Below are 19,079 nucleotides of genomic sequence, written 5' to 3'. Positions count from 1 at the left end.
ACGCGCCCGAGTGCATTGTTGAGTTATATAAGCACGCGGGAATTTTTAAGAACACGAGAGAAGTCCATAGAGAAGCACGAGGCGCAGCCGAGTGCTTCTTGCACTTCTCGAGTGTTCTTAAAAATTCCCAAGTGCTTATATAACTCAACAATGCACGAAGGGCAAGTTTTTTTATTTCTTTTATAAAATGTAAACCACCACATTAACATAAAGACATATTAAACAAGAAAAGGATTGCGAATTTTAATTAATCAAAATAAGTATTCTCCTTACATGTACATGCTTTCTTTTTATTGGCTTAAATGCTGAATGAAAAGTAAAACCGTTCCCTTTGTGGCAAGAAACAAACGTTTTCTAAAAAAAGTCAGAACGGTTCTAAAGAAATTATTACAGCAAAAAGAATCTTCGAAAGCTGAAGCAGTTCCCCAGTTCACTGACTTTTGCTCTGAGGAGGATAAAGATTGATTTGCATTGAACCGATTGTGCAAGAATTGAACATGCCGCCAAGCATTTCGCTGTGGATCGTTGTGGTGGATGATCGGCTGTGCGTTTCAACCACTCTGCCTGATACTTCTGCTGCTTTTGGCTGACTAAAAGGCTCATCGCATTGTGGAGATTTCTGTTTTGTCTGGTCGGCCCCTTGTAGAGCAGTAGACAAGACATCACTACATTTCCTGAGCTGGATAGACGACGGACGAGAATTGTAATGCTGGAGACTATTCGGGTTTCTGTGTCCCGAAATGTGGCAGATGTGGCGATCTGACAAACCGGCTTGAGACCACAAGGTTATCGCTGTCGCCCGAACACAGTGATTTGTGTAAACTTTGGAAAGCTTGGCCTTTGTACTTATTTCTTTCATCATGTTTCCAAGAGTGTTGACACCAAGCGGGCGGTTTTCGTACCAGATTTCGGGTGTGATGGCGGATTCATTCCAGTCGCGTCGAGGTTGCTGAAACAAGGCTTCGCATTTCGGATTCAGCTTGGAGATATACAAGCTCAGCGCTCGGTAGCCGTCGTTCTCACTCTCTGTTTCGTACATACGAGCCGTCTTCTCAAAGCTGGATCGGTCTTGAAGTCCACCGGGATGGTTTTTGGTGGTCTCGTCGTGGGTCATAGTAACGTAGCGCTTGGCTTGCTCGTCTACTTCAAATGCAAAACTCGTCGGCTTCAAATTTCTCTGCCCTTCACGACCTCTTCTACACCAGTAGAGAACAACATGGAACCACACGTTTCTCAGCAAAGACCATGGATTTGCAAGGCTTAATACTGGACCAGCTTTCAATTTCTGCAAGTCGTCAACTGGCATGGCCTCTTTGTGCTGCACATTTTCCTTCCCTTGCTGTTTCAGGCTCTTAATTTTGGCGTTCAGCATACGGTTGGAATTTGAAAACGTTGAAGAATTTAGCTTCAAACTTCTGTTATAAGGTGGGTTGTTCAAATGCCTCTCTATTGCATTTCTGAACGTAATTAAGGACGACTTGCTGTACTCTTCACCCGTTTTGCTTCGTGCTTCTGTATAAAACTGTGATAGACTGTTGTCAAGTTGTTCGTCGCTCATTTCCTCTAGTTTTGGCAGCACAGGAACTTTTTGTGCACCCCATTCTAGGAAAAGAAAACATTTTTTCCAACTCAGCCTTTAAGTGTTGCAAGCGTATTTCGAGTGGTTAACTGTTAAATGATATACGCAACAGCTGCTAGAAAACATTTAATTGTATAAACAAGTGAAATGTTGCTTTTTGTTGACAAAGATGTAGATAAGCCAGTATAACTCATTATTTAGGAAGCATTGTAATATGCTTTTTTCGTCATTCTGCCTTTTAAATTAAAACAGGTTTTAAGTTTTAGTGTTTGAGATGTGTATTGGATTGTAGTCATGTTTACGTAAATTCATACCTTTGAAAGCGTTTACTGCCCAATTTGTCGAGCTCTTCGTAGACTTTGCTTGCGTTTCCACCAAAAGCCGGTTTCTCTCCGCTTCTGTCAGTTCTGCAAACCGTTTTTTCTTTGGAACAGGTGCCTCATTTTGAAACTCCTTAACGCTGCTACTTTTCTCGGCGTTCAGGAATTCGAACCCGAGTTGAAACCGTGGAAATTCTTCAGCCATAATGGCGGACGGACTAGCTGATTCTCAAATTTTGTCCAGGGCAAAATTTTCGTGACGTAGCTTGCGTGCATATGTTGAGTTATAATGCACGCGCGTGACGTAAGCAGAGTGCTTTATGGAGCTTTATAAAATGTTCGAGTAATTGCGCGCGCTGTGATTGGTCAGTTCGAGTTCATTATAGCTCCATAAAGCACTCTGCTTACGTCACGCGCGTGCATTATAACTCAACATATGCACGCAAGCTACGTCACGAAAATTTTGCCCTGGACAAAATTTGAGAATCAGCTAGTCCGTCCGTCATTATGGCTGAAGAATTTCCACGGTTTCAACTCGGGTTCGAATTCCTGAACGCCGAGAAAAGTAGCAGCGTTAAGGAGTCTCAAAATGAGGCACCAGTTCCAAAGAAAAAACGGTTTGCAGAACTGACAGAAGCGGAGAGAAAACGTTTGTTTCTTGCCACAAAGGAACGGTTTTACTTTTCATTCAGCATTTAAGCCAATAAAAAGAAAGCATGTACATATAAGGAGAATACTTATTTTGATTAATTAAAATTCGCAATCCTTTTCTTGTTTAATATGTCTTTATGTTAATGTGGTGGTTTACATTTTATAAAAGAAATAAAAAAACTTGCCCTTCGTGCATTGTTGAGTTATATAAGCACTTGGGAATTTTTAAGAACACTCGAGAAGTGCGAGAAGCACTCGGCTGCGCCTCGTGCTTCTCTATGCACTTCTCTCGTGTTCTTAAAAATTCCCGCGTGCTTATATAACTCAACAATGCACTCGGGCGCGTTTTTTATTTCTATAATAATGAACTCGAACTGACCAATCACAGCGCGCGCAATTACTCGAACATTTTATAATTGCTAATAAAGTATTTAAATACCAACTTTACATTGATATATATATATTTTAAATGAGACTGACTTGTCATGAATGTAACTAGTCGACGGGCGAACCTGTTTGTACTCGGTGTATATTCTGAAAACTAAAGCGTCCAGTTCTTTCCCTGGTTTGTCTCACCCTTTATTCTAAGAACCACTATAAACTGAATTGGGTTTTGTCTGCGCGGTAAGATACCAAAAACCCATATAATAAACTTTGATTAATTTATAGTGCACTAAAAATAATCTTCCCCATTCAATGGGGTTTTCAATACTTTTAAACTAGGCAGGTGTCTGATTTCCGAGGGAATGTTGTTCCACAGAACAGATCCTCTGCAGTGTAGGTTCTCCCGTTCTGTTGACAAAGGTGTGTTTATATTTAAAGACAAATATACTGGCGCAAGATAAATGGTGATACCAGCTATCGTAAAAGACTCGGAATTTAGGAGCGAAACAAAGAGTACTGTACTGAAGAGAAATCATTCGGTTGTAGGGGTATTCAATGTTATCAGTTTAATTTCATGCTCTCCCGTCAACGTTCCAACTCTCTTGAAGTACACTGCCAATATATTTTTTTTCCTCAATCGATTATTTTCCGCCATCTTGGGTCTTCGTAGGCGTCGTGTTTGTCATCTTGACGGGTTGCATGAGCTTGAATCAAGGGCACCCACTATATTTGACGAAACCAGCGGTCATGCAAATTGAGTGAATCCTAAGCGAATCACTCTATTGATCAAACTTCTGTAGTGATCTTTGTTTCTCTCCTTTGGGTTGACAAATTATTAAGGAGCAAAGCGAAATTACTTTATTTTGTCTTTCTAACCATTCGTTTAATTAACTGACCAAATTGGAATCCATTTGCATAAAGTCCATGTGTATAAAGTTTATTTTCAGAGAATTATAATTAAAGGATCGACGGAAAAGTACTGGAGAATAAAACAAACCTTAAAATCGGCTGTTTCGTCGACCAAGGATTGTAATGATTCGAGATAAGATATGAGGTGAAAACAGTCACGTAAACGAACTTAGACCTATTGGTTCTTGAAATAACTGCCTGTAGGACGCCTCTTTTCAAAGATTGATGTTTTGCAAGAGATTTAATTGTTGCTCCATGCAGTACCAATCCATTAAAAGTAAGTTATAATACCTGTTTGACGTGTTTACAGAAATTGTAAGATGGGCTTGCCAATCAGCCAGTAGTGCAAAATATGTAACAGAAATGAAAACGGTGCTTTGAGATATGCACGGCTGCTAATTTTAATAACGACCTAATCAAAATTTTGTGGCAAATTTTGCAAATGAGAAAGATAGGCATCATAACTAAAAAGTCGCTAAGTGCGAGAACAATGCAATTCTTTTTTCCATATACATTTAGTGAAACCATATACTAAAACATGCGTGTCACATTTATACCTCAGAGGTCTAAACTGATTGACAGACGTTCTAATTTTAATCTGAGTTCTCTTCAATTCCGGCATCGAAGAGAGAGCTCATACTGCTTTGCCTATCCGGCTAATGATTGTATTAAACAAACTAATTAAATCAGCAGTCTTTTCCGACGTGCATCAGATTGGCCCATCGTCTTCCCAACAGCTGCTAGATCTTCTGGTAAATCTTCTGAAGGAGTTGTCAGTGGGAGGACGCTCTCAAAGGATACGTAAAAGATCATAAAAAGCTGCTTTTCTACATCGACAAGATATAAAGGTAAACGAAACGGGTGAGTATCTTTCTTGAAAGATTAAGCATGTAGTTGGGCTCCATCGACGCTTTTTCGCAAGTTAGGTGTATTTTTCAGTTTAAACACATTTAGCGGTCTGTTTTAATCCATTTGTAGTCCACATGCATCTCCATCTCGCACTATACCTTGAAAAATACCCATTAGAGGCCAATTTCTACAATTAATTTTGGTTGTTGATCGACAGTGTGAAAGATAGTTCTTGGTAAAAGGGTTGAAACTTAGCATACATGTCATTCTTCGGTTATCTTGCTTGTTCGTGTTTCAGTAAGAGCAGGTGTTTTTTGCCCACTAACTTTTAATAAAAAGTATTTGATATTCTGAATTCTTTAAGCAAAATTAATTACGTATCTGCGACTTGCACGGGATGGAATTAAAACACATATCTGTCTGAGATCCTTAACAGATTTCCAACAGTCATTTCGCTTCGCAATATTTATAAGTAGAGTTTCTTCCTTTCTGAAAATGAAAACGTCTTTTGTTGACACTGCTTTTTTCCTGTACAAACTGCAGGCATATTTGACGGGACATCATGGCATCAAGCTTGGCACATATGTTGTTATCATCTATACTGTTTATACTCTCTGGCTGCTTAATTCACCTGAACGTAACTGTCCCATTGGCATCATGCAAAGAATTTGTTTCAAGCTTTTTTGAGAGTCATCAAGGTAGGGGAGAAAAGTAATTTAAATTTAAAAACTATAAATCTATGGAAATAGTCTCTCCGGCGGTGTCAATTTTGTATCAACTGTTTAGTCGCCAAATCATATTTCTTTTGGTTTTGTTTTGAAGGGCAATATTGATTTTAAATGCAGATGGCAAAACTTTTCAACTTAAATAACTCCTTGCCTAAAATGTGAAAATGCGAAAAGTAAAACAACCTTCCTACAAGTCGATCAGTCCTCGAAAAACATCAATTTTAATTCATTTTCCGTTAAATTGTCGTAACCGTCAAACACTGAGATTACAATAACTGAGCTACCGCACGCAATTAAAGCTAGCACGCATGGCAAATATAGAAACATCGCGCCGCCGGATATTAAGCTGTGCGGGAAACACATGTCAGAAGCAGACCGCCTTGTCTGAATGATGTTGAATATGCGTTCTCTTTCCTAACGGAAGCTTTCCCTAGATCTGCACCAGTAGGAAGTATTGTAGCCAACATCGATGCCAAAGCAAAATTTTCGTTTTTTAGCATCGGTAGTATATAGCCAGGTCTTTCTTCGGGAAGCATTTGTTTCCGTAATGTTTACTCAATACAACATGCTCTTTCTTTTAATTTCACCATTGACATTGCATATCTCCATCAGGGGGGGGGGGGGAGGGGGTACTCCCTTATATGGGCTATATAGGTATGTGCGGCCCCAAAGGTTAGGGTTTTTGGCCGTTTTGGTCATAAATAGGGTATCGATTTTGACAATTTTAGCCTTAAATAGGGTATGGTTTTAGCACTCAGGTCTTGAGTTGGGTATGTTTCTTGGAAGAAGCTACTTTTTCATCATTATCAATAAGACCGTCAACCGAATGCCCTCCATAACTTATGATTAAGGCAACTGCGCCAGCCCCAAGCTCACAAATACAGTATCAAATTTCTGTCCAGGTCAGAAATAGGATAGCAAAAATCGCAGATTTGGGTCATGAATAGGGTAAGGGTTTTGGGAAGTGGGCCGCACACCCCTACCCAACCTTTCTGGGAGTACCCTCCGGATCGCCATTGACACTGCAATGAAAATGGAAGAAAATTTGAACATCCTTCAATTCCACGTCATTTCTTTTATTTTTTTTTTACATATATTTCACGGCGTATTTGTATTCTTTGATTGGAAAACCGGTTAAAGGAGCTTGCATTCACGGTATTTTGAGTTAGCTTGGCCAGGTACAAAATTACCTTTAAATTGAACGAAAAAAAAGAAAAGAAAAACACCAAAGAGATAATAAAAAACCATGAAGGGACACGGATGATTAAGGATGGAGAAAATTAACACGAATTACAAACGACAAAGTTGAAAAATTTAGGATGCGCTAACTGTCACATAGTACAACTGAGCTCAAGATGCCCTCTTGCATGAGCACGCGCCACGCAAAACCTAACTTTTAAAGTTTGACTTTCGGGAACGAAAATTTTGGATAATGAATCTATGATTTGACATTTTAGTAAGTAGTAAGTCTGTTTGTATGTAGTATGTCCGTATATTTTAACTTTTCATTTGCGTTTGGACTCCTCCAAGTACGAGGTCGCCAAATAATTGAAAACTCATAAAATATGTCTGAGTTTTTCAGCGTGAGTTCAAGATGACTAGGTAATGGCCATGTTCCTTTTTTTCGTAAAAATGTACCTAGACATTGCAAAAAGGGACCTGGTCAATATCAAGGCTCTTTAGCCAAACAAGCAAGCTTGGCCCATAAAGGATTTATTTCCTGGCATGCAGAACACAGCGGTTGATTCCGCGTGTGTCGGACTTCGTCTTGCCGCTCGAGTAGCCAATCAGAACGCGAGATTTGATTTATCATGCCCACTGGATCGAAGGACTAGCCATATAATAAACCGCAACGATATACACTCTGATAAGATATACGTAATCAATTTCTTATTGTCAAAGAACATAACATATCCACATGTTAATTCATAGCGTGACGTGTTGTTTACCGTATCTACAGATCACGCTTTACTTGGCCACGTTATCGATGTTTGTACCGGAAACGATTTGGTGTGTGGATTACAGTGTTTGAGAAATGACAGGTGCCGATCATACAACTGTTTCGCTGCAGAGAACCAAAGTACAGAAATCTGTCATTTAAACAATGAAACACGAACATCCAGACCTGAAGATTTCAAGGGAAACCAGAGGACAACTTACTTTGAATTAATGCAGGTTCACATGATCTTAATGTTGCTTAAAATGAAATGAACAAAATAGTATAGTGAAAACATTAACTCCATTTATCGTCTCCTCATGAACTACATGTTCAGGTCTTCCCATTTTGCCCGATCCTAGGTTTTTGATGGCGTTTCATCGATCGATCCATCGTGTCTGCCGCAGGTCTTGTTCAGCTGTCCTCCTCCAGTAATTTCTAGGCCTTCCTCGCTCTCTCTTCCCTTGCGTGTTTGCAAAACACGAAGAAAGTTAAAGGGTAACCTTGTTTCGTCATCGAGATCAAGCGAATCGCAGACACATCTTTTGCTTTCTGTTGTGTCCAGGCTTTCGACACAATCAATAATATAACGCCTTATTCCCCATGGGATGTCACACGTGCTACACTGGTTTAAAATGCTCTTCCAAAACTACATTTCGCATTTTTTTTATTGTTATTTACATTACATTATTTACTATTTTTGCCAGATTGCTAACTTGAATTTTGTTTGTGTAAACGACGGGAAATGGAGCTCACATCAGAATTACTGCAAGTGTAGGCCTGGTTACAAGGGGATCACGTGCAGCACCAGTAAGTTAGTGTTCACTGGAACATTGCAATGTAACTTGTATCATAATAAGTGAATAAAGATGCTGAATTTCACTTTCCACCATCTTTATTCACTTATCACACTCACGATGACTTCGACAGTGCTGATCCTAGCAGCGTACAGGACGCCTGTCACATATGAACTCAGTTAAATGCTCTCCACGAGTTTCTCGTAGCTCAGTGGATAGAGCGCCCTGCTGTCGGGGACTCAGAGTTTTTCTTTGTTGCACGCTCTTGTCATGTTGATCCACTTTTCACATAACATGTATCATGTATAAATGTAGGTTTGCAGCCTAACTCTGGTTGCTTGAAGTCGATTAGTTATTCAGGATTAAACTTTATCGCGGTATTTCAGCTTCACCTGAGATTAATGCTGGTTTTCATTCTATTACATGTTTAGTGAAGGGCAGAGACAACAACAACAGCAGCAACAATATGCGCTTTTCCTAGATTAGGTTATTCTTGATTTGAAAAACCGAACCCTGCTCTTCCAATGGGAACGGCTTTGAAGCGAAACGAGCACGGCAGCTCACCGCAAAACTATGTTTGGGTAACAAGCACAAATGGCACTGATTGTTTTCCATACTCAGATGACATAATCGTCTCACAGAACTTAAGCTAAGGAGTTAAGGCTATGAAAAGTAAAGCCAGTCTCTGTATTATATCACACAAAGAAACAGTAAAAACCGAGATGCGCTAACAAATAAAATGCGTTCTTATGTCAATTTCTAGAGAAACTCGGTTTTTCTTCTTCATTTCCTGGGCATTCCTGTAAGGATATCCGGGATTCTGGAAATTCGGAAGGAGACGGGGAATACTGGATCGACCCTGCAAAGGATGGAAACCCGTTGAAAGTCTACTGTAACATGACAGCTGATGGAGGTAAAATAACGAAAATATGTCAACTACCTAGTGACGGATCTGAAAACTACGTTAAAATCAAGGATCTCTCTTATGGAGGTGATTACCTAAAAATAACTTACCCTATCGGTTTAGAAATGCGGTAATACTCAAGTCCATTGGTCTGATTTCAGGAGGCTGGCTTCTCGTCGTCAATTTGTTAATGAACAGTTCTTCTCCACCTCCTAGCTGGACCCCTGAGGCATCATACCGCGGAATCAGTACTTATCACAACAATAGAATGGGCATCACAACCAGCGCCATGAATCAACTGAGAGCACACTTGAATTTCACTCAGATCCGATTCCACTGCAGTAAACAACAGGGACGTACGTTCCACGTGACCACTGTTGCTAACAGCACTGGTGAAGCTGTGGTCCAGTACTTCAGCGGCCAGACTGACGCGCTTCCCTCCTCATGTAATTCGTACCAAAGACTAGAAGGCGATAACTCTCAGTTGGCCATGCACTGTGATAAGTGGGGAAATGACGGCTCACACTACGTTGGAAAGTGGGGACACTGCAGCAAACGTAGAGAGAACAGGATGTACGACCACGCGGCATTTATTGCTCACGAGAATCATTGGGTTGTCGTTCAGAACGGTATCTGGTTGTGTGATGATGTTGGAAGCGATTACAAATCGTTATCGTTGGGAGATTTCTGGAAAATCTACGTGCGCTAAAATGCCGACCGTAGTCACAGACAGAACTGCTGATTTCTAGTTTATATAGAGACATTTACCTGTTTTCCAGAAAGAAAAAAAAACATATTGCTGCTTATGGATTGTTTAAAGCAAAATTTGGTGGAATATGACGCCAGTAAGCATTTGTGTTCTAGCATTACCTTTTTGCACTAAGCATGACGTTTTCAAATCAGAGCAAAATTTTTTCATGGCTAAATCATAGACTCCCTTTCCGGCCTGCAAAAATAATGCAGTCGATGGTGACGAGTTCAACTGGTGTGAGTTAATTCGTTCAGACACGTATGTTAGCAAATGGTCTATTCAACAGCCATGGTGCAAAATTTGAGCCCGCACCCCGGTGATCATGAGGATCGGGTACAAGATAACTGCTCTAGATAAGTCTATTTGAGGATTGTATCAACGGAGTTGGTCAAACTGTCCAATATTTCGGATTAGGTAGAAGTAACATTCATTAGGAGTCGAAAAGCTTGGTGAACGTCGTACCCAATCAAAACAAGAGCCACCTTTAACTCTAGATCTTGGCAAGTCCCCGCTGGCGAAGAGGGACAGGGGGTTCTGGGGACGAAAAAATAAATAATAATAATAGCGCACATGATTAGACTAAAAAATGTTTCTCATGGTTACATTAGCTTCTCTCAGTCTTTGCTCATAATTCTTTCTTCTTTGCGTTCGCGAATCTTCCCTTTCTGCCAATTCATGTTCACTTCTTAGTCTACATTTAACAGAATGCATGCATTCCCAAAATGTAAAAGTCACTGCAAGAAATGTAAAATGTTTTCATTAAAGACGGAAAATTTTCAAATTTGCAAACTACGCCTGTCAAAAGTCAGCTGACATGGAAACATCGTGGCTAAATTTATTCTAGTGTCATATCAGTTGAACCTGTTTTCCACAAGCCTTGCTCATCCAAATTCAACAATACAACTGAATTCGCAAAGTTAAACCCTCCCCCCACCCCGAAAGTAATGCTAATTCCTTTACGCTTCTGTCAAAACTCATAAGACTCAAAAGAAGCGGCCTCCTCTGCCACATCATCAAACATATGTGTTAACTTACAGAAGCAAAGTTCCGAGTTCGTGCTTGAATAATAAGAGAACATGCACAATAAGTGACACGAAAAAGTGACAATTATGGAATAAAAGATAGTAATTAAACTTTCAGTTTTGAATGTAAAAGAAACAATCTTCTCCGTTCGCCTCCGGCTACACTAATGGAGGCGAGCTCTCACAATAAAGTCATCCCTACGCGCTCAACATGTTTTCGTTCTAGGGGTAAAAACCTAAAAACGAACATTTATATATGGTGGCGCTGCGAGCTTGGCTCCTGTCAGCAGCATTTACTTTAAAGAAAACAAATAAACAAAAACTGAAGGACAAGGCTCGATTTGATTAGAACTGAAATATAAACCGTGTAGCTATCCGCTTTACATTTTAGTTGACGTCAACCTACAGGACATTATCCAAAATTAGACCTGTTTTTTTTTTTTCTACGCATTGGTTAAAAGCTTTCCAGAGTTAGTAAACAGAGAGTCCCATGGTTTTGTAATCATTTCTTAAATCGACATTGCCTCTATCTACAGGGTGAAGATGAAAGACGATAATTAACATCTCTAACTTTTGAACACCTGTCGCGGCACTTTCTTATTTACATAGGTATCGTACTTTGCATAACTTTAGCGAGTTGGGATATTAAAAAAAAGACTTAATTTTTCCCCAAGGCTCATGGTTTTCCTTTGATGATCTTGGCTTGTGGATCATGTCTTGTTGTTTTGAAACTGCCTTGAAGGTAAGTTACATTCCTTCATCTGCATTGCAAACAGTCTTTTCGCTTTGATGTAAAACTTTTTTTCATATCAATGTTGGGGCTCAAGTCGAAACTTCATAAGGATTGAGTGAAATATAAAATATCATGCTAATATTTGGGTTGTAACTATTTCTTTATTTCTATATGTTTTTCCGGCTTTCGAATTTCTAGTGGAAAAGGCAAATATACATACAATCAGAAGGCTACCTAAGTACTCCACCATAACTGGATGACCGCCAAGGAAACCCAAAACGCCGTCTCGTTTTTAAAGAGAATATATTTCAAGACTCTAACTCGCTTTCTTTGCGGAATGAAAAAATTTCCCTTGAAATAGAAGGAAACTTCAGTATATCCATAAACTAAGGAAATCAAGTATAGCCACGAACAAGGAAGATTGATTCAAACTTGTCGCTATCTCTGAAATAAATAAAACTTCTTTAATATTCAGACTAAACCAGCGCCTTCATCTCATCAGTGACATGGACTTGCGCCTGTAAATTGAAAAATTTAAATGCGGCTTCTTGGAATACCACCTTGCATTAAGAGTTTATTAAAAGAGATGCAATGGTAGCTTTTAAGTGGCTCTATCAGGTTTGTGTGTAACGATACTGTTTAACTTTGAACAGCTTAGAGCACCATCATAGTTAGTCCAATAGGAACTCGAACATTCAATAACGCCTAGGTTTTGGACTAAGGATGAACGTTTGAAATTTTCGAATTCTTTAAGATGGCTCGATCAGAGTTTTGAGTTCAGATACTTTTGAACTTTGAGAAACTAGAGAACCACCCAAATCAATCTAACAGAAAATCGAACGCTAACAGTTTACTAGAGATAGGTGAAAGTTCCAGATGAAGTACGTTTTAACAAGCTCTAAGATCTTGACGGGGATCTCCTAAAAATCTGCTGTATCATCTACAAGGGTCATACACGGACAGTGTGTCTTGAAAAAAATGATCCCGATTGTCACAAAGATGCAGATCCACCTTTGCACAATTTGCGATGGATAGTAGAAACAGTTATCCACCAAGCCAAAAATTACATGTTATCTACGACAATTACAGAAGTAGAAAAAGTTCTTGAAGGACTATCTTTCGAGATTTTTCCAGTGGTGAAACACTTTTAGACGTCGACAAATTTGCATCGTTCATCCGGTCACTCAAGTGTACGTCAAGGTACTTAGGTTTGATAGCTTTAGCCCTTTGGAAGTGACTCCTCAAGACTGAACACGATTAAAACCTCTCTAGTAAATTATTACTGCAAGTGTTGAGGACATTTGTTTGGCTGTATGTCTAAGCAAGCTGCTTTCTTCGAGCATATCGTCAAAAATTAACATATGGCCTTGCATTGATGGCTGTGAAGATTAATTTTATACTTATTATCTTTTGTTAATCCCATCGTTTCCATTTCATTCGGGTGCGTAAGAAATGTGATCAACTATTTCATTTCATTTTTTTTTTATGCTCCAGATACACTTTCATATCTTACTGACTTTCTAAGGATCCACAAAAATGTGCCCGCTAGCACTTTTTGCATTTTGCCTGATTTCCCGGATGGATCTACGTGTCACCGCTGACCAACAGTGCAAACCGGCTGAGGCGTCGGTGAATGGCAAAGCTCTCAAAGGTCACACTTTTAAAACATCAGTAATTCGATCTCTATTTGAGTGTCAAGTTCTATGTGAAAACGAACTCAAGTGCCAAAGCTACAACTACTTCATACCGAGCAAAACCTGCGAGCTGAATGACAGGACTAAAGAGGCAAGGCCATACAGTTTTGTCCCGGATGAAAACAGCGTCTATGTGAAAAGCTGGCCCAATAGAGGTATGACAATGAGGACACGAGAAGGGAAGGAAGAAAAGATCGATACAAATCGTAGCTAATGCACACGAAAATTTATTATCACTGATTCATTGGAACAATAGAAAGAGGTGACTGTTACTGTAGAGAGTTTATTATGATTATCACACTGGTAAAAGTTAAAACCACCCTGAGCCAGAACTCAGACATATCCACTGCAAAAATTGTGATGTTTGCTTTTTGACTTAGGACAAAAGACGCTGACGTCTTGCAATAGTCTTCTGACATAAGTCATTACTCCTGCCCTCGATTTTGCGAGTGATCCATCTTAAGTTACCCCGGCCATTTTGCTAGGACTCGATCACCTGGGTGATACGGACAATGTTGGTACCGATGCTATTTATTTGCATACATTTTACAGAAAACCAGAAATTGTTTAGTAACGCTTGACTTTTGCGCCATAGTTCCCCTTGGTTCCATTCCTGAACTGCCGGCTGAAACATGCAAAGAGATCAAGGAGAGTGAAGGAGGACGAGCGGTCAGCGGCAAATACTGGTTTGATTCACTTGTACCTCAGGAGGTTGTTCTTGCGCATTGTGACATGAAGACGGAAGGTCAGTTAAATTATAAAACTTACAGCTGTAAAAATTAAACTTTTACAATGAAGTAGCCATAAATGGTTCGCGAAATGAACGGCCATCAGCCATAACGGCCGCCTTCAGATATGATTGTACAAAATGTCGGTGCCTCAGAATGGCATGGTAGGAAACTACAGAGATTGCCCGAGGAAGAAAAACAACTTAGAGGGGAAAATGTCAGTACAAAATGTATTGTGACTATAGAATCGATGGCACAATTCTGACTTTCCTGACGTAAATGTAAATTTAATGGGACAGCGTCAGGCAGCTGGTGCCTCAAGTTTTGATAAATGTGACTGGAGCTTTCTATAAGCTTGCCTAATTATCTTGCAGTAGAAAAAGAACACAACGCTTAAAGGGATAAAAGCAAATTATGAAATATCAACCAAAAAGAAAAAAAAATGATGTCCAAAAGAATCAGAATTTTGATTTCTTAAAACTGTCACAAAATCATCAAGTTTTATGGACTGCAATGGAAGCAGTTCTATTTTGCCCTATGGAATTTTTCGTTTTATCTAAGCTATTTGTAAAATTTAGCGGCATTTAACAATATATTAGGGAAATTAGGCAAGAAAACGTTCGATAATTATAACACTATTCGTTGGAGCCTTATTCACAACTTGCATTTTGTGAACTCTAAGGGCCATGGTTGAAAATCATGCAATTCGATTCCATTATGACTCAGCAAATATATTTCTTGGAAAAAGCAAGTTTTTTGATTGACATCTAGGTGAGACATTTATAGAACTTCTTAAATTTTACTATTAGGGTTTTATTACATAAACTGCGGTATTTGAAAAAAGGATTTCAGCCCTAAAAAAAGTCGAAATTAAACACGTATAAAATTACGATAATTTTTCACTTTGATAATATCGATGATGTGATGATTGATACCATGTTTGACCCTTTAACTGAGCTTAAATTTGTTGGTGCATGATCGAAACATAAATGCCTCCGGACATTTTTTGGAGAATTTTCGGAAAATAGAAATCGTCAAAAAGTCGTTATTAGTATGTTCATATTATAATATAATAAACAAAATAATACATGTTGATTGTAGATATGAAATTTCTCTTCTCGTTTGCAACATTATATCTCAGTAGTTTCCTCCGCTCACTGGTGTTATATCGAGTTAAGATAAGATAGGATAAGAATCTTTATTTAAGTGATGAACATTCGAATATAGATTCCATATCTACCCGCACCAACGTATTATTCTCTGTATATTTTCCCTTCAGACATGGACGAATGCAGTGCTAACGTCCAGCTGTGTGACCTCAATGCCAAATGTATCAACACTCGCGGGTCTTACAATTGTTTGTGTCATGCTGGGTTTACCGGAGATGGTAAAAACTGCACAGGTAGGTAGGAACACGCGGGCGCTGTAAATAAATAAACACCACATTCTTTCAATACTCCTTTGTTGATACCGTCAGTTCATAGTACTCTTGAGAAGCTTGAAATAAAGTGAACTTTAAGAGCCATTTTCTGTTGCTATCCTTTGCTATCCTACGACTTTGAAGAGTCTTATGAGTCTTAAGTGCTGATATAGATCCGACTTTTAAAGTGCAAGTTCAGTTGGAAGGCATCGTAAAGTTCGAACTTAAAGACGAACTTTGGTCCAATATAAGCATCTAAGACTCTTAAAGTTCGAACTTTTAACGCTCTTAAAGTTCGAACTTTTAAAAGTCTTAAAGTTCGATCTTTCAGGACTCTTAAATTTCGAACTTTTAAAAGTCTTAAAGTTCGGTCTTTTAGGACTCTTAAAGTTCGATCTTTTAAGACTCTTAAAGTTCGAACTTTCGCAGTCCTAAAAGTTCGAACTTTAAGAGGCTAACAAGTTCGAACCTTTACGAATTATTAGGGAAGTTGGAACTTTTAGGTTTAAGTGAAATAGTTTGGACAACAGAGTTATATAGGGCATCTGAACAGTAATTATAACAGTTTAAATTGTTGTTATTATGTAAGGCACTTTAAAGTAATTTTAATATGTATTTTTAGGTAAGGGACTTTTAATTGTCCAGCTGCTGATATTGATATTGATCCCAACAAATCACTAAATCTCGGGGGCTTTATTTACGGTATTTATCTGCCGTGCTATTAAGTCACGTTTCATCAAAATAATTTTAGTTAATTGCTTCGACTATCCTGTTGGTGTCTCCTCACCTGACATAATTCCTGATAACCAGATGACAGCTTCTTCACACGCCACTACTGATCACGTCGGTTTCAGTTACAACGGACGTCTGAACGATACCAGAGGTAACGGTTGGTGCTCTGCAGTCCCTAACAGCGACAACGACTGGCTGCAAATCGACTTTAAAAGAATAATCCAAGTTTGCGCTGTTGCTTCCCAGGGGGACGTAAGTGGTTATGTATGGGTTACTGATTTCAAGTTGTCGTATTCATCTGACGGAAAAAATTGGACAACTTACAAAGATGCGAATGATACAGATCAGGTAACGTTTAGACATTTTATCAGTGACCATGGAATGTAAACAGTAGTTAATAATGGTCCGAAGACTTGTCAGTGTGGATTTTGCACGGCGAGCTCGAGGTTCAAAGAGAACAACCATAGTTATCATAAAAATTAGGATTTATGGCGTGGAAAATGCGGCAGAAACCTATCCAGTCCCTTATTAAATCTCACAACCGGCAAAATTGTAAGCCAAAATTAGCTGCACATTATACCCACCACTGAACGGTTGGGTGTGGTCGCTAGGCCCAATCTACATTAGGTTATAACGGGTGGTTGACCTTGGGTTTCCCAGTTGACACGAATTCTGCTGGGGACAAAATTTTCAAAGGTTTGCCGCTGATCCTTTGGAAGGCCTTACATCCCAACTGTTGAATTTGATTCCAAACTTTCTTCTTTGCTGCTACTCGCTAAGGTAAAGTAATGTTCGGCTTCGTTTGGTGTAAAACAGACAATTAGTCTAGAGAGGATAAGGACAACCGGGTTGCGTTACACGGTTTGATTTGCATAAAAGAACATTCTTGAACCAATGAGCTACTTTAACATTTGATTTAATCCTTTTTGGGGGATGATAGACACAAACGCCTTTTCTTGAGTCTTTGCTTCTCGAAACAGAAATGAAGTCTTCGGAGTAATGATTTGTGGTCAGTTCCCCTGAATGCAGGTTATTGACATTGTGGTTGACTTAGTTTTTGAATTTCCAATTAGCTAAGGAAGCAATGTGCTACTATCGATATAGATAGCGGGCTCTGGGGGCGCATGCTCAAGGTTATATTTGGGTTGCATTTTAAGGTATTTCACAGGGAAGGTAACAGTACCACTGTTGACCAACACAAGTTACCAACTCCCGTGCCTGCAAGATACATCCGTTTTCACCCCACCATTAGTCATAACTGGAACTGCCTTAGAGTGGAGGTGTACAGCAATCATCACCCAGGTACGTATTAAATTGCCAGCTTGCGGAGATTATTTGCAGTCTTTAAGTTCAATTAGGTTATGTAGGACTATTCTGTAGGAAAAGAATAGGTCGCTTAGGACTTCATGTAGTTTTGGTGTCAGTTGCAGTAGCAGCAAAAACAAGAAGAACAACAACAATTTTTTTTACATGGTTTGGTAAGGGGCGTGCGTTATGAATAGTTGTCATTACATTCTTCTATGTTGCTTGTTCGACAAGGGCAAAAATCTCGTGGATGAAAACGACGTTGTCAACATGTGCATATCTTGTTATACAAAGTTAGGTAATGTGTGAGCAACAAGCCTGCCTCTTTGTTATCAGTTGCTGTCAAATGTTGTCTTCGAAATACAGGCCACAAACGTTATTCCCGCTTAAAGACTCTTTATCATTTCTTCAACGAAACGTGCCAAAATAAAAAGATAATCGCCTGCTTACGTCGTTCTTTTCCTGTATTTTGTAGAATGCCAAGACTACCAAAATCTGACCAGTTCTCACAGAAAAACCACGTACGTTCCTGTTGATGCAGCAACCACTCATTGTGACCAGTCGCTCGGTCCTGGCTGGTTCCGTTTCCAAGGCGACGCTGGAACTAAAATGCCCACCTCGTGTGTTTCTGAAAACCATTGTGGAGCAAACGCTCCAGGATGGTTGAATGGCCCTCATCCTACAGTAGCTGAAGGTCCGGTCTCCAAACAAGTCTGCTTCACCTGGTCATCAAACTGCTGTCAATTTGCCACCAACATTCAAGTCAGAAACTGCGGTTCTTACTATGTCTACTTCATCAGTGGAACACCACCGTACAATCCATGTTATCTTGTCTATTGTGGCACTAATTAAAACGTTTACTAGAGTTTAATTTTCGCAAATACTTTCGCAGACAAAAAAACTCGCAACAGAGCTAAGGTTTATCATTAGTTGACGCCTTCTTCAGAGAATTCTTCAGACTGAACTGTAGTTGTGTAGAACGGAGTCCAATCCTGTCCCTGAGAGCACTTTTTTTTAATTTCAGCAGTTCTAGGTTATAATTTTTTGAAGGCAAAGCCGGTTTTATTTGTCCAGGTCAACAAATGAAACTTCTTCCAATTAATAGGAATAGAACTTTAAAAATGGCAGCGAGGGCCATTTCATGTTGGCGCCACGCATTGGAGAGGATAATGCTTAAGATAAGATGAGATGAGATAAGATAAGATAAGATAAGATAAGATAAGATAACTTTATTTATACACGGTTTTTCCAATAGTCAACAAAGTTACTGGACTATCTACCTATCTGCCTACTTACAATAAAAATTAAAATAAAAACCTGCTTTTTATGGAGGCCGTGTCTAAAACTTTACTTAAAATTAAGATTTAACTTTAAACAGTGGCGACTTAATTTAGATTTTAAATCGGTCAGTGAACATGCTTGTCTCAGGTCTGTAGGGAAGTTGTTCCACAACTGAGCTCTGCCGTACGAAAAACATCTCTTAAGATAATCAGTTCGAAGTTGTGGAAGAACTAATTTGTTTTCGGTATTCCTTAAACGATACGCATTTACGTTGTCACGATATACGAATCTTGATCTCAGATAATCAGGTGTCATACCATTCAATGTTTTATACATTAGGATAGACTTCCGTCCCA

At 39.2% G+C, this 19,079-nt stretch overlaps 4 protein-coding genes across 4 annotated transcripts; 3 read left to right on the top strand and 1 right to left on the bottom strand.

Moving 5' to 3' along the window:
* Window positions 1-430: 430 nt before the first annotated feature.
* Window positions 431-2,104, bottom strand: LOC145490631 (uncharacterized). Its single transcript, XM_081469715.1, has 2 exons — window positions 1,894-2,104; window positions 431-1,602 (listed from the first exon to the last, which is right to left on the bottom strand). Exons 1-2 carry the CDS (start codon window positions 2,102-2,104, stop codon window positions 431-433), a joined length of 1,383 nt encoding a protein of 460 aa, XP_081325841.1.
* Window positions 2,105-2,406: 302 nt separating this feature from the next.
* LOC145490630 (uncharacterized) lies at window positions 2,407-9,766 on the top strand. Its single transcript, XM_081469714.1, has 6 exons — window positions 2,407-2,516; window positions 3,278-3,354; window positions 7,381-7,595; window positions 8,064-8,166; window positions 8,917-9,066; window positions 9,219-9,766. Exons 1-6 carry the CDS (start codon window positions 2,407-2,409, stop codon window positions 9,764-9,766), a joined length of 1,203 nt encoding a protein of 400 aa, XP_081325840.1.
* Window positions 9,767-12,489: 2,723 nt separating this feature from the next.
* Window positions 12,490-17,486, top strand: LOC145491207 (uncharacterized). Its single transcript, XM_081470359.1, has 5 exons — window positions 12,490-13,412; window positions 13,853-14,002; window positions 15,265-15,387; window positions 16,157-16,485; window positions 17,295-17,486. Exons 1-5 carry the CDS (start codon window positions 13,100-13,102, stop codon window positions 17,448-17,450), a joined length of 1,071 nt encoding a protein of 356 aa, XP_081326485.1. The 5' UTR covers window positions 12,490-13,099; the 3' UTR covers window positions 17,451-17,486.
* A 145-nt stretch (window positions 17,487-17,631) lies between these two features.
* Window positions 17,632-18,294, top strand: LOC145490629 (oncoprotein-induced transcript 3 protein-like). Its single transcript, XM_081469713.1, has 2 exons — window positions 17,632-17,740; window positions 17,918-18,294. Exons 1-2 carry the CDS (start codon window positions 17,632-17,634, stop codon window positions 18,292-18,294), a joined length of 486 nt encoding a protein of 161 aa, XP_081325839.1.
* The last annotated feature ends 785 nt before the right edge of the window (window positions 18,295-19,079 follow it).

The sequence above is a fragment of the Orbicella franksi genome, chromosome 6, assembly GCF_964199315.1.
Source record: "Orbicella franksi chromosome 6, jaOrbFran1.1, whole genome shotgun sequence".
NCBI lineage: Eukaryota > Metazoa > Cnidaria > Anthozoa > Scleractinia > Merulinidae > Orbicella > Orbicella franksi.
Note: the sequence above shows the minus strand (reverse complement) of the source record. Positions and strands in the feature narration are given on the sequence as shown.